The 13460-nt window shown below is 31.2% G+C and overlaps 1 protein-coding gene and 1 long non-coding RNA gene across 4 annotated transcripts in view; both read right to left on the bottom strand.

Annotated features, from left to right (window-relative positions):
* Positions 1 to 229: 229 nt before the first annotated feature.
* The window catches only part of LOC143062990 (kelch-like protein 32), a 55010-nt gene continuing 41779 nt past the window's right edge, over positions 230 to 13460 (bottom strand). For all 3 annotated transcript variants that reach the window (XM_076234871.1, XM_076234872.1, XM_076234870.1), the window contains exon 8: positions 230 to 1180. In XM_076234871.1, the coding sequence (XP_076090986.1) occupies positions 1086 to 1180 (95 nt within the window). In that variant the 3' untranslated portion in view covers positions 230 to 1085. The remainder of the gene's footprint in view (positions 1181 to 13460) is intronic.
* LOC143062991 (uncharacterized) lies at positions 3738 to 8693 on the bottom strand. The gene is made up of 3 exons (XR_012974904.1): positions 8548 to 8693; positions 5338 to 5425; positions 3738 to 4456 (listed from the first exon to the last, which is right to left on the bottom strand). It is a non-coding gene; the product is annotated as an uncharacterized LOC143062991 (long non-coding RNA).

Here is a 13460-nt window from a genome sequence, read left to right as displayed (position 1 = left end):
GAAAGAAAATTTTGTAAACGAATACAAGTAAGGAGTTGGCGATGAAGGTATACATGTCTATAAAACTCAGCACGTTTTTCTTTGTTTGTCACTTCAAATCGCCGAGCACTGCACACCCGATTCCTTTCCTCCGGAAACTAAAGCTAATAAATAATTTTGTCAAAGTCCATTGTGCATTTCTTTGTGGCAGCTTGAATATGTATAAGGGAATTAAATAATAAAAAAAACTGGATTTTTTTTCTTGAAATCTTTATTATTTACATTAAAATTACAATTAATATCACTTAAAACTTTAAACATGTAAACAATAAATAACTAAAATTTTCAAAATGGCATTTGAAATACATTTTCTGACTTAAATTACATATATTGATTTATTTCTTCAAATGTCCTTAATTGTTATATTGTTATATTAGGATATGTTATGATTTCTTTAAAAAGACTCAAATTAACGGGTTAAGTTGACAGGACGTGAGTGTATGAGTTGTCTCCCGTTTTATACGAACTTCATAGTCAAAGATGCAAATTTGAGACAACACCCAATGATGAATCAAAAAGATCACAATAGTGTTAAAAGTATTAGATTTGAAAAATTTTCAAAACATGAAGGGTCAAATATAAGCTATATCTTATGCTGTAGAGTTTAGATCAATATTGGCAAGATTTTTTTCGGATTTGTGAATGAATTCTTGTTGCATCGTCTATCTGTCACTTACACACATTACGCAGAGATAAAAGCGCACTTTTTGCTAGTTCTTTATTGGGCATAAAAATGTATGTTCACCAGAAGGGAAGTAACTCAAACAAACAATTGGCATTTAATTACAGAGTCATTAACGGAATGAAAGAAACGAAGATACTTACAAGTATTTATATATAACTTGTAAAAACGATTCAAATATATGTAGACCTAAATTTTAAATAAAAAACCATCAACCAAGAATAAGACTAGTATGTTACTGTTTGTCACTGAGAAAATATTTGTTTGTTTGCTTTTTGAAGGGATGTAAATGACTCTTGGTGCACAAAATATCTGTTTCCGAGTATAAATTGAACACACGTATCTAAATTAGTCGTGCGTAGTACTACCACATTACCCATCGCAGTTTTTCGTTTAAATTTTCCTCCTCTAATTTAGTGGGAACTTCTAATATTGCACAAGTAACATTTGAAACATCACCTGAAAATAAATAAAATTCAGAAAATGTATTGGATAATTTACATAACGAACTTTTCTGAAATTGTCCGTTTTAAACTTATAAATAATTAAGAAACTAAAGTTAGAACGCCCTCAGTCAGAGTTGACCTTGGGTAGATTTGTCTTGTTTGTCATATACTAGTAGTTCTTTTACTAATTCGGTTCTTATACATCTTTGGCTTACAAATATTCGGCTTAGAGTTTTAATTCCAGAAAAAAGGACGCAGGAAATTTAAATTTTGCTTTAAATCTTATTTACAACAAATCTTTGTATTATATTCATGTTTATGCATACTTTTTATGTTTTAAATATGATGAGAAGATTTTTATGACTTACCTTCATTTCGATTATCTATATACAGTCATTTGATCATATTTTATATGACTTTCAAAATTGATAATATGGTAATGATTATACTTTGTTTAACTATACTTTATTTGGAATTTTTTGTTATTGAAGATTCCTTTCCATAAAACTTTATTGTGATAAAGAAGTTAACTCAATAATCATTTTCTTGAAAGGTTGTACACTTTCCCAAAGGAATTGAATTAAATTACGTATTTATGTGCTGCATTGTGGAGCAGCGACGAAAGGTACGTAATATATTTTGTGACCTGAATATACAATGATTTTTAGCTTGGTATGCCAGTTTTTAAATGTTTGTTTCCAAAAGATATAAAAAACATATACTATCATATAATTTTGTCAATTTGAAAATATAATATGTTTATAAAACATCATCCCAAACCCTAAATATATTAAGTGTCAAACAAAATAACAAACAAAATTACCAAAACATATGTATTAGAACCCAAAACCAAAATCACTCAAAAATAAATATGCAAATGAAAGATTTACGATATGATAAAAGATCAAAGGATTTCACATTTAATACTTACCGTGATCTTAAAAAAAGAATAAGTATTGATTTATTGCAACAATGTAAACAAACGTATTTTCATATAGCTTCAGACTGGAAACATTTGCTTTCGACGTGTAAACATCCAGATAAAATTATCGATACTTTAAGTAAAGTTATTTTAAAGTTTATTAATTTAGCACTGTAATTAAATCTATGAATTGTGTGTTAACCGCTATTAATAAGATTTTCTTGTCAATAGATTAAAACCAAACTAAATATTATTGCTATACACATATGAAAATTTACGGTCCTACATTCTGTCGATCCATATATCTTGGAATTGTACAATGCCATGTTTTCCTCCGAATGTTAATGCCGTATTTACACTTAATCCACTGGATGTTAGGATGTGTACTGATCGATATATAAGCCTTTGATATACGATCTTTTATTAGCTGTTACCGACTTTGAACAAGTTTTTAGTAACTACGAGTACTCTCAGATTTATTCTTTATGTCTTTTGTACATTTGTTAGTTATTTTGATTTTTATCGATTTTATGAGATAATATAAAAAAAAAAGAAGATGTGGTATGATTGCCAATGAGACAACTATCCACAAAAGACAAAAATGAAACAGACATTAACAACTAAAGGTGACCGTACCTGTTCAAACTTTTTTTACTTTTTTTGTCTTATTTTGTTATTTCAAAACTGCCCCAGGTTAGGCGACTTCAAACATGTTTAACCCCATGCACCAGATTGTATGCCTTTCCCAGGTCAGTAGCCTGTAATATCGTTGATGTGACCTTAAATTGGTTGCTAACCTCTACGTCACATGGTCTCTCAGTCTTGTAGAGAGATGTCTTATTGTCAATCATACCAATCTTTTTATTTTGATAAAAGAAGCACACGGTATTGGAAGTTTTTCTTTCTGACAAAAGAATATTTTTAAAATTTTATTTGTATTTTTGAAAAGTACAGGTCGAACTATAAACACTGGACACTTTTAATTTGCAAAACACTCATTTGCAAATCCGCTGCCGCCTCAAACAAGAGCTACAATATCATGTATATAACCAAAATGTGCGGAATTACATGGGATTCAATAATTTCATTGGTTTTATACTGTTACTTTCATATTTATTTTGCAATTTGAATTATAAAAACATGGGATTTTCAATATCCCATGGGACAGGGCAAAATCCCATGGGATTTACCATTATCCCATGGGATTTTGGTTAAATCCCATGGGATTTTTTTTGGTCCCATGGGATTATTGTAGTCCCATGGGATATTTGTTGTCCCATGGGACAAAAAAAATCCCATGGGACTATAATTATCCCATGGGATTTTTAATATCCCATGGGACAAAATAAAATCCTATGGGATTAAAATTATAAATACATATATATATAAATATAAAGTTATGTGTATGTTACAATGAATGCTGTTTGGTAGTAAAATGTTTTAAATGTATACGAGTTTTTTTTATATTTTTTATATATACATATATATAATTTTTTTTTAATTTTGTCACAAACATGTTTTTTATTTGTTTATATGACAATAAAGATTATTCTTATTTTGGAATGTATAATAATAATATTTTACAGTCAAAGAATAAAGTCCTTTCACTGAAACAAAATGATGAAATTTCTAAATAAATGAAAAAATATTGTTTTGAAATCTTTGTCTTGTTTATTCTATTATGAAAAATAGAACTGAAAAAATATTTCATATTCTGACTGAATAGTTCACTCTTTTCATGAGGTAAGATTTTCTTTGTTATAGGTTCATTGCAATACTTGTATAGGCAAACGATTTGAATTATAATATATAACTTTGTGGTGTACATAATAGTATGCTTATATTTGCAAATTTATAATATAAACACTTTTTGTTAAAGTTTTTGCTTTCTTTATTCACAACTTGCTATGTACAATTATTCAGTCCACTTTATAAGAGTGAAGTCAATAAATAATTTCATTCACTAGAATATTCCTGCAATTCTTAGACAAAACATTTTTTCAATCTGTTCTTCAAAGATCTTCCTCTGTACATCTTTATTGAATCGAGAGATTCAAATGAGAAGACAAAGCAAGTTTATTTGGACAACAACATTCTAATATCTTGTTCATTCGTTCCATCTTTCAATTGATAATTACATTGTTGTATTTATATGATCAAGTTCTTGTGCATCAATGATCGTGATGATATGACTCCTTTTTGTTTATAGTCATCATGTTGAAATTTCCTCTTTCAAATAAATGTAGGAAAAAACATGTTCCATTTCAAATTAATAAAAAAGTCGCACTATGGAGAAAAATATCAGCTTTAAGTTTTCCGTTCAGTATTGATCTGTGAATGATGACCATGAAAATCCAGATTTCTGACCTACAAATACACAAACTCAAAAATTATCAGTGAAGAGATCAATAAAATGGCTATTTTATCATGTTTATGATTAATATGATAAACTTTCATTTAAATATTCAAGTACTAAATTACAGAAATCGCTTAAATTTTATAATAGTTTAGTTAGAGTACAGCTTATTTAAAATTATAATAAAAAATATAGGCCACCGTTGAGTTAAATAAGATATTACATTTTTAATGCCAAAAAATGGCATTTTTGCACCAAAGGGAGATAATTTGGAGCTTTTTCAATGATATATGCATTTTAAGTCATCTGGGGCCAAACCGAATTGATTGTTTTGAATGATTTGGTGTACCATATGATAAAGATATAAATAAATTGAGTTATGAAAAAAAAATATTAAAACATTTTTCTGAAATTGTTATACCCTAGGGCCTCCTTAAATGTCATTTGATCTCTATTGGAGAAATGTCTTATTGGAAATCAGACTGCTAAGTGTTTCTTATTTTTATATCAACCCAGCCATATTATACCTGTCTAATATCAGGAGCTTGTACATAGTTCAGTGGTTGATGTTGGTTCATACCCGTCATTTTTATTTTTCATAATTTTTTGTTTTTATAAATTAGTCTGGTATATTTGACGTTTGAATTGATGCTCTGTTTCAAATTTGGTTAGTGTTGACTTTTATAGATTACTATAACATGTATAGGGTATGGGTTTTCTCATTACTTACAGGTCATCAATGGCCTCTAATAAGTAATTACAATGCTTACATCCACTAAATTGAACTCTGATGGATAGTTTTCTCTTTAATCATACCACATCTTATTTTAATAAATATTTAATTATTATTCAAGGACAAAATTTTTTATAAAAAATATAACAGTGGACTTACCATTTAGGCTTTGTTGACCTCTGTAAATCTTATTTTGTTGATAATTTCTTCTGTTTATAGTTTCCCCTTTATCTTTCATGTTCTTGCCCTACACATAAAAGGGTAAACATCATTTAATGACAAAAATAACTACTACATGTATTACATAATTAGTAGGCAACTGAAAATTTTGTCTTATTTGTATATAACATCAACTTACTCATCATTCTTGCTGTTCAATATCATGAATATTATCATTATTCTATGAATATGAGGTCACAGTAAAATTAACCTTGGCAGGCAGACATCTTTTTTTATTTGATACCTTGTAGTCATTCCATACAACAAGTAGACCTATGCTTAAAAAATTTAAGGCCAAAATTAAAAATATGTTTGTTTCCCCTCCCCCCACACGGGTCAAAAATAAGCGCCCGGGTCAAAAAATTATTTTCCACAAAAAAATCGAAATTATTTTTTTCCTGAAAATAATTTGTTTCCATTTTTGGAAAGTGCTTGAAAGCAGAAGGATTGATAATCTAAATAAATACACTCAAATTGAGCACAAACAACTGATAAGTGGCCTGGACTGGACAAGTCAAACCATTCATGTGACCATGCTATGACAATCACATCCAGTTAAAAAAAACTAGAGGCTCTCAAGAGCCTGTGTCGCTCACCTGTTAATGTGTTTACTGATGTCGGCCATCTTCGTTGGTAGGCGGGGTCATTAGACACTTTTTTTTTAAATAGATACCCTAGTATTATGATTGTAGCCAAGTTTGGTTAAATTTGGCCAAGTAGTTTTAGAAATGATTTTTATATATACAAGTTACAAAAATGACGAAAAGTTGTTCAATATTGACTATAAAGGGCAATAACTCCTTAAGGGGTCCTCTAACAATTTTGATCATGCTGACTTATTTGTAGATCTTACTTTGCTGAACATTATTGCTGTCTACAGTTTATCTCTATCTATAATAGTATTCAAGATAATAACCAAAAACTGCAAAATTACCTTAAAATCACCAATTTTAGGGCAGCAACCCAACAACAGGTTGTCCAATTCAACTGAAAATTTGTGAGGGGATATATCTTATTCTGATGGACATTTAAATCTTGAAAGATTTGCCCTAAATGTCTTAGTTTCAAAGATATAAAGCAAAACCTGCATTTTACCACTATGTTCTAATTTTAGCCATGTCGGCCATTTTGTTTGGTAGGCTGGGTCAGCGGACACATTTTTTAAACTACAAACCACAATGATAATTGTGGCCAAGTTTGGTTAAATTTGGCAAAGTAGTTTCAGAGAAGAAGATTTTTAAAAAAGTTACAAAAAATGATGAAAAGTTGTTAAAAATTGACTATAAAGGGCAATAACTCCTTAAGGGGTCGACTGACAATTTTGGTCATGTTGACTTATTTGTAGGTCTTACTTTGCTGAACATTATTGCTTTTACAGTTTATCTCTATCTATAATAGTATTCAAGATAATAACCAAAAACTGCAAAATTTCCTTAAAATAACCATTTCACAGGCAGCAACCCATCAACAGGTTGTCCGATTCGTCTGAAAATTTCAGGGCAGATAGATCTTGACCTGATCAACAATTTTACCCCCCATGTCAGATTTGCTCTAAATGCTTTGGTTTTTGAGTTAAGCCAAAAACTGCATTTTACCCCTATGTTCTATTTTTAGCCATGGCGGCCATCTTGGTTGGTTTGACAGGTCACGCCACACATTTTTTAAACTAGATACCGCAAGGATGATTGTGGCCAAGTTTGGTAGAATTTGGCCAAGTAGTTTCAGAGGAGAAGATTTTTGTAAAAGTTTACGGACGACGGACGCAGGACGACAGACGACGAACGCCAAGTGATGAGAAAAGCTCACTTGACCTTTCAGGTCAGGTGAGCTAAAAAAAACCTGCCTTCCTGGTCTGTTTACAAAGGGTAGACCCGGGGGAGGGGAAACAGACATTCTTTTAAATGTGGCCTGATAAAATGACAAAACCAAGAAAACTTATCATTGACCAAAGAACAATAAAATGCGGTCATGGTTTATATATGAATCTGCCATTCAGATATGCACACCTTACAATTGTTTCATATCTACCAAATATAATCTACCTGTAACTTTAAACATATGATAAACTGACAAAACAATGCAGTGTTTCATTGACCAATGAACCATGCATGAAAATGAGGTCAAGTTCATATAAAATATGACAGACAGCTAAGTGCATCTTACAATTATTTCATTCACTAAATAAAGGGGCCTTATTGCTTACAGTATCCGGAAAATAGACCAAACCACAAAAACTAAATATTTTCAAAGTTCCTTATACCCTGCCAATTTGTTATGGTTGTGCCTGTTCCAAGTCAGGATCCGATAATTCAGTGATTGTCGTTTGTTTATGTGTAACATATCTGTTTTTCAATTTTTTTGTACATAAATTAAAGCACAATACATTTGTACATGAAACACAAAGCTCATCACTGAGATAGTAGTCTCAGATAGAGGGAGGCGGGGTCAACCAAACTCCCCTATTCAATCTGAATGCAGGACAGAAAGTCACAGTCAAAAAGTCACACACTGTCACAGGACAAAAAGTCACAATTTAGTTTTGAGATTATTTTTCTTTGAACAAGAAAACACTCTTTTTGTATTTTTCTTGAAGTTTTATACATGAACATGATGTAGCAACTTTTAAATTAAAATTTATTAAAAACAAATAAATCAGTGCATTAGGTTTGCGCACATTACCATTACATTTGCACACAAAAATCATTACGTTTGTGTGCAGCTTTTGATTACATTTGCACGCATTTTTTAACATGTAAATATAAAAAAAAAGATATAGTATGATTGCCTTTTACAGCTGACTATGCGGTATGGGCTTTACCTCGGGCTTTGCTCATTGTTGAAGGCTGTTTGGTGACCTATGGTTGTTAATGTCTGTGTCATTTTGGTCTCTTGTGGACAGTTGTCTTATTGGCAATCATACCACATCTTCTTTTTTATATTATGAACAATTTCCTAAAATTTAAAATGAATATATGTAATAAAAAGAATATTTCAAAATCTTTTTTCATTTATATTCAATCAATTGTCAACAAATTGTTTGTGACTTTTTGTCCTATCAACTTTGTTACTTTATGCCTGAGTTTGACATGTGTTTGACTTTTTGTCCTGTGACTTTTTGTCGGAATGTCCTGTGACTTTCTGTTCGTTTACCTTCCATCTAAATCAGTGAACTGAATAATTGTTTTTTGCAGAAGTCCGGGGAGTGTTAAAAAATCACATGTGCAAGTTGAGAGTCAACACTTACACAGGGACTACACAATACTTTTTTCAGAATGTCAGCAAAAAAGAATCACTGGTGACAGGGGAGTGTAACCGATGAATTGATCCTGAATCAGATAAGATTTTCACGGTACGTCTAAACACCGCTCAGGAGGACCTCCTGGGTGCACACATGCAGGACATACAAAGTGCACTCATGGCAGACCCTATATAGTCGCCGTCGTATCTGCACACATGATGGATGTATATATTCGTTATAGATCGTCATACACTTCTCATTTTAGAGTTAAATTTGCAAGCAACCTCTTAAGATTTTAAAATAATAATGCTACTAAAAATATATTATTTCCCCCAATTTTCGCAATTTTTTCGCCATATAAAATATTTAGGCGACTGTGCTTTTAGTGAATATAAACGATTACGAGGCCTCACGAATAAATATAAATATGAAATATACTGGAACATCGATTAGCATAGATCGAGCAGCAGAGTAAACTTCCACATAAATCTCGAAGTTATTTACGCCGGATAATATAGACTGTGCTCCTGAATAAAGTTGTCAAATACATTAATTTGTGTTTTTTACTTCTACAAGAAATTTGATTCAAATGCTAATTACGCACCATTTGCTGAGCAGAGAATCATTCTAAGCCAGGAACCGTCTATACTAACTGATAACAGTAAGAATAGAACTTGAAGTCTCTGTAAAAAGGCAGTCAATCCTAACAGAACTGTATTAACTTAATGATACATGTACATCAAGTTCCAGCACCTCACCAAGCACCCTTGCCTTGCATACTGAGATGGCAAACTGGTGTGTGTCAGTATTTTAATATAAAACTGCGTAGGTTCATATCGTTTGATTCAACGTTTGTTTGGTTATTTTTTAAGGATCGTTGTAAAATTATATCTAAATCTTTGTTAAAATACGATTTTAAATTGTTCAATTCTTTCTATTTCATAATTTTGTCAAAGTCTACTTTTTAAAGTTTTAAATTTTACAGAAAAAATGAATATTCCATTTTGATTTGAAGAAAATCTTTTTGAACTGTCATGACATGGTGTTGCAAAGCTGATTACAGGTAACTATAACATACAGTAATTTTCCATTTCGACAGTGCGTGTATTCTCGGGTGTGTATAACGTATAGTTTTCTAGAGAACATCCTGTCTACGTGTAATACAGATTGATGACATTATACAACATTTCTTTGGTTAAATGTGATAAGGTATCTGTGTCCATTCCCTATTTCAACACCACTATTTTTTCGAAGAAAAAAAATCAAAAAAAAAATTATATGAAATTAAGAAGAAAAGTAGCAAATATAAACTTCAGTAATTGCGCATTGAGTAAACATAATTCCAATATTGCATGAACAAATCCGTGAGAAAACGTATATATACATGTATGAATAAAGATGAGTTTTAAAAGACCTATTGGCATTAATTCACACTAGGACCTAAGATAACTAGAACTAAGCAATGGTTGATCCAGAAATTTTCATAAGTGGGGACTCATTGACTGCCTTAGAGTGTTCACGTCCAGTCATGCTTCCGTGATTCCCTATATAATCTACCATTTGTTTCCAAAGATTTAGGAGGGGGGCTGGTACACACATATATATATAAATATACCTCTGCGGCGGAGCCAGCCATTTGAAAAGGAGGGGGGTCTCAACCCAGGACAAAAGGGGGAGGGGGTGGTTCCAACCATATGTCCCCATTCAAATGCATTGATCGTTCAAAAAAGGGGGAGGTTCCAACCCCCGAAACCCTCCCCCTGGATCCGCCACTGATACCTAGTATGCATATAATTAAGAACAGCTTTAAATATATGCATATAAAATAATGGTACGTTTAAAAACCGTTCAGGATCTCCTGGTTGCACACAGGACATTAAGTAACTTAGGACATATATATATAATAGTAAGAGTTCAGGGTATACATTCGATAACTAACATATTTTATAATTTTGTTATTTTTGTTTTGATAAAATCAGAGACATATAATACATGTATTGAGACATATATATATATGTGTGTCTCTGAAAAAATCAAACCATCTTTAAAGAAGTTATTTCAGTTTGAATCGACTGTCTTTTGCATTAGAATTCCAAAACGTTAATGTTATTTACAAATGCCAAAACCTGCAAGAAAGAAACATTTATATTCGGTGATTTTTACACTAAACGTTTTCGTAATTTGTTTTAAAAAATATTAAAAAGTACATGTACATCGTTTTTTAAGATTTGTATAGTAACTGGTTTAATTAAGTCCCCTTGATGAAATTTAAATTGCGAGACGCTAATTAATAAACTATGATCTATCTATCGGCATGCGTCGTTATTTGGGATACGTCACGGATGACCGATGATCATATTCAATACGATATACCAATCATCATTTGAATTTGGTCAATTGATCTTTAATAATTAGGACTAATTGGTGATGGCAGAGAATAAGTCGCTGGTGATGGTTAAAAACACATAGAAGTAAACTTTGCAAAAAAAAAAGGTTTCCTCGGAAAAAATTATGAAAATATATGAATATGCTAAATATTTTTTTTTTCCGAAATAATAATTAAAGACGTTTAGAAATAACAAATTTTCACAGTTGGGAAATTTTCAATTCAAGTTATTTCATTTTGAAAACGTTGAGAAATATAGATCTTATTATATGTTAAATGTGGGCCGCTTGGAGATCAACTTGTGAAACCCTGCATAATTAGGGTTTGTCTACTTTCGTCTTTTTCAATTGCCAAACATTCTATAATCAAGGATTTGTACAAGGCCTTGTTATAATGAATATTAAATGAAGAACAGATACAATATTCGCCTAAAGAGTTTGCCATCTAACAATTCAAAATGAAATGTTGAGTCGAAACTGAGGTACCAAATCTATAAAAAGAATCAATATTTTAGTCGAAATTAAACTGTATATATTCTTTTTTTCAAAACTCCTGAAATAATTTAACATTATCTATAGAGAGCTTACATATGCAAATCTGTTTAGAAGTATGTGAGCGTAAATAAAATTTGTTTATTACCCCCCCCCCCCCTTTTTCCTTCTATAAAATTTAATTGTAAACGATTTTCGTTCTTAATTTGTGTTTGCTCATTAACTGGGGTTCATGCTGTCAAAAAACAAAAATGTGTCCTTGTGTAATTATGTTGTGTTGTTAGTATTGATAAAAAAAAAATTGAAGCTTCCAGAAGAACAGTACGTCTAAACACCGCTTGAAGGACCTCCTGATTGCACTCATGACATACGAAGTGCACTCAGGACCCTTTATAGTCATCGCACACAGGATGGATGCATATATTCTTTATACGCTTCTTATTTTAGAGTTAAATTTGGTAGAATTTGAAATCGAACTTAGATAGATATGTTGCATTTGTAATTCTTAGAAAATAATAAGGGCACGTGTCACTGATTACACAACTACTGAGCCATGAATTATCCAATCAACAAAATTAATTGGATTATCTTTATTGTTGTTTTATACATTGTGTTGTTAGTACAGTGTGACCATGCGGGAAGTAATATTGTGACGTCTAGAATGAATATCACGATGTTTTAAGATTTTCGTCTTTTATTAAGATTTCGTTCCATAAATTTTTAAGTTTTATTCTTAATTTTATTATCATGTCCTGGACCAGTAGTTAATTCTTTGCACGAGTTTGAAAAGGGAAATAAATGTTCATACTTTAAAAGAATTTATATTAATTAAAGTTTTGTATATGGAATCCGTTCTAAACGGTAAAAGCCGTACTTTTCAAACAATCAAACTCATATACATGTAGTTAGATGTTATTTCTCATTTTTATCGAACTTGTCCAGGAATTTTATTTTTGAGTTATACGAATATTTTAAGAAATCCGTTTTTATTAAGTTTTTTTTCTCTAATTAAAGTCGTTTTGTCCAGTTTCACAAGCCTGAAACGAATTTCAATGCGAAAATAAATTCTGAAAATGAACTTGTCTCCGTTTTCGTCTCCGTTTTTTAAAAATTATGATATTTTGGGTATAATTATTTCTAAAAAAATATGTAAGTTAGATTGTAGTAGCGAGAAATTATAAAAAAGAAGATGTGGTATGATTGCTAATGAGACAACTATCCACAAAAGACCAAAATGACACAAACATTAACAAAGAAAGACTATTTCGAAGACAGTTTATTGACACGAAATCCGTTCAAACCACGACTAAGTCTTCGTGCACAGATTTCCGTTAAGGTTAAACTGAATATTGTACATAATTGTCTTCTCTTGTATAATGGTTTGTTGAGAATAAAGATATACAAATGTAATAAAATTTGATATTCATTCAACATTGTGTTTGTTTAAAAACTTGATTTAGATAGAGAGAGAGAAAAGAATCACACTGAAAAACAAAAATCGAACTTGTTACAGAAAAAAAAACTATAAAATAATTTTCTTTATTCGTGAACTGCAAAACACAACAAATTAATTTACCCGTCATCATGAAAAATAAACTGAAAAAGCACATCGAATGAGATATATATTTTATTTTTTCTATATGCAAATTCATGTTAAAGGTAAAACTGAACTAAACAATACAATTCCTAAAAAACAATAAAGATAATCCAATCAATTTTGTTGATTGGATAATTCATGGCTCAGTAATCAGTGACACGTGCCCTCATTATTTTATAAGAATTAACATATCTATCTAAGTTCGATTCAGGCGCGGATCCAGAGGGGGGAGGGGGTTCCGGGTGGGGGGGGGGGTTGGAACCCCCCCTTTTATTGGCCGATCAATGCATTTGAATGGGGACATGTAGTTGAACCCCCCCCCTTTTTTTGCCCTGGGTAAGGACCCCCCTT

Source organism: Mytilus galloprovincialis, chromosome 2 (genome assembly GCF_965363235.1).
Source record: "Mytilus galloprovincialis chromosome 2, xbMytGall1.hap1.1, whole genome shotgun sequence".
Lineage (NCBI taxonomy): Eukaryota > Metazoa > Mollusca > Bivalvia > Mytilida > Mytilidae > Mytilus > Mytilus galloprovincialis.
The sequence above is the reverse complement of the archived record's forward strand: the minus strand, read 5'-3'. Positions and strand labels throughout refer to the sequence as shown.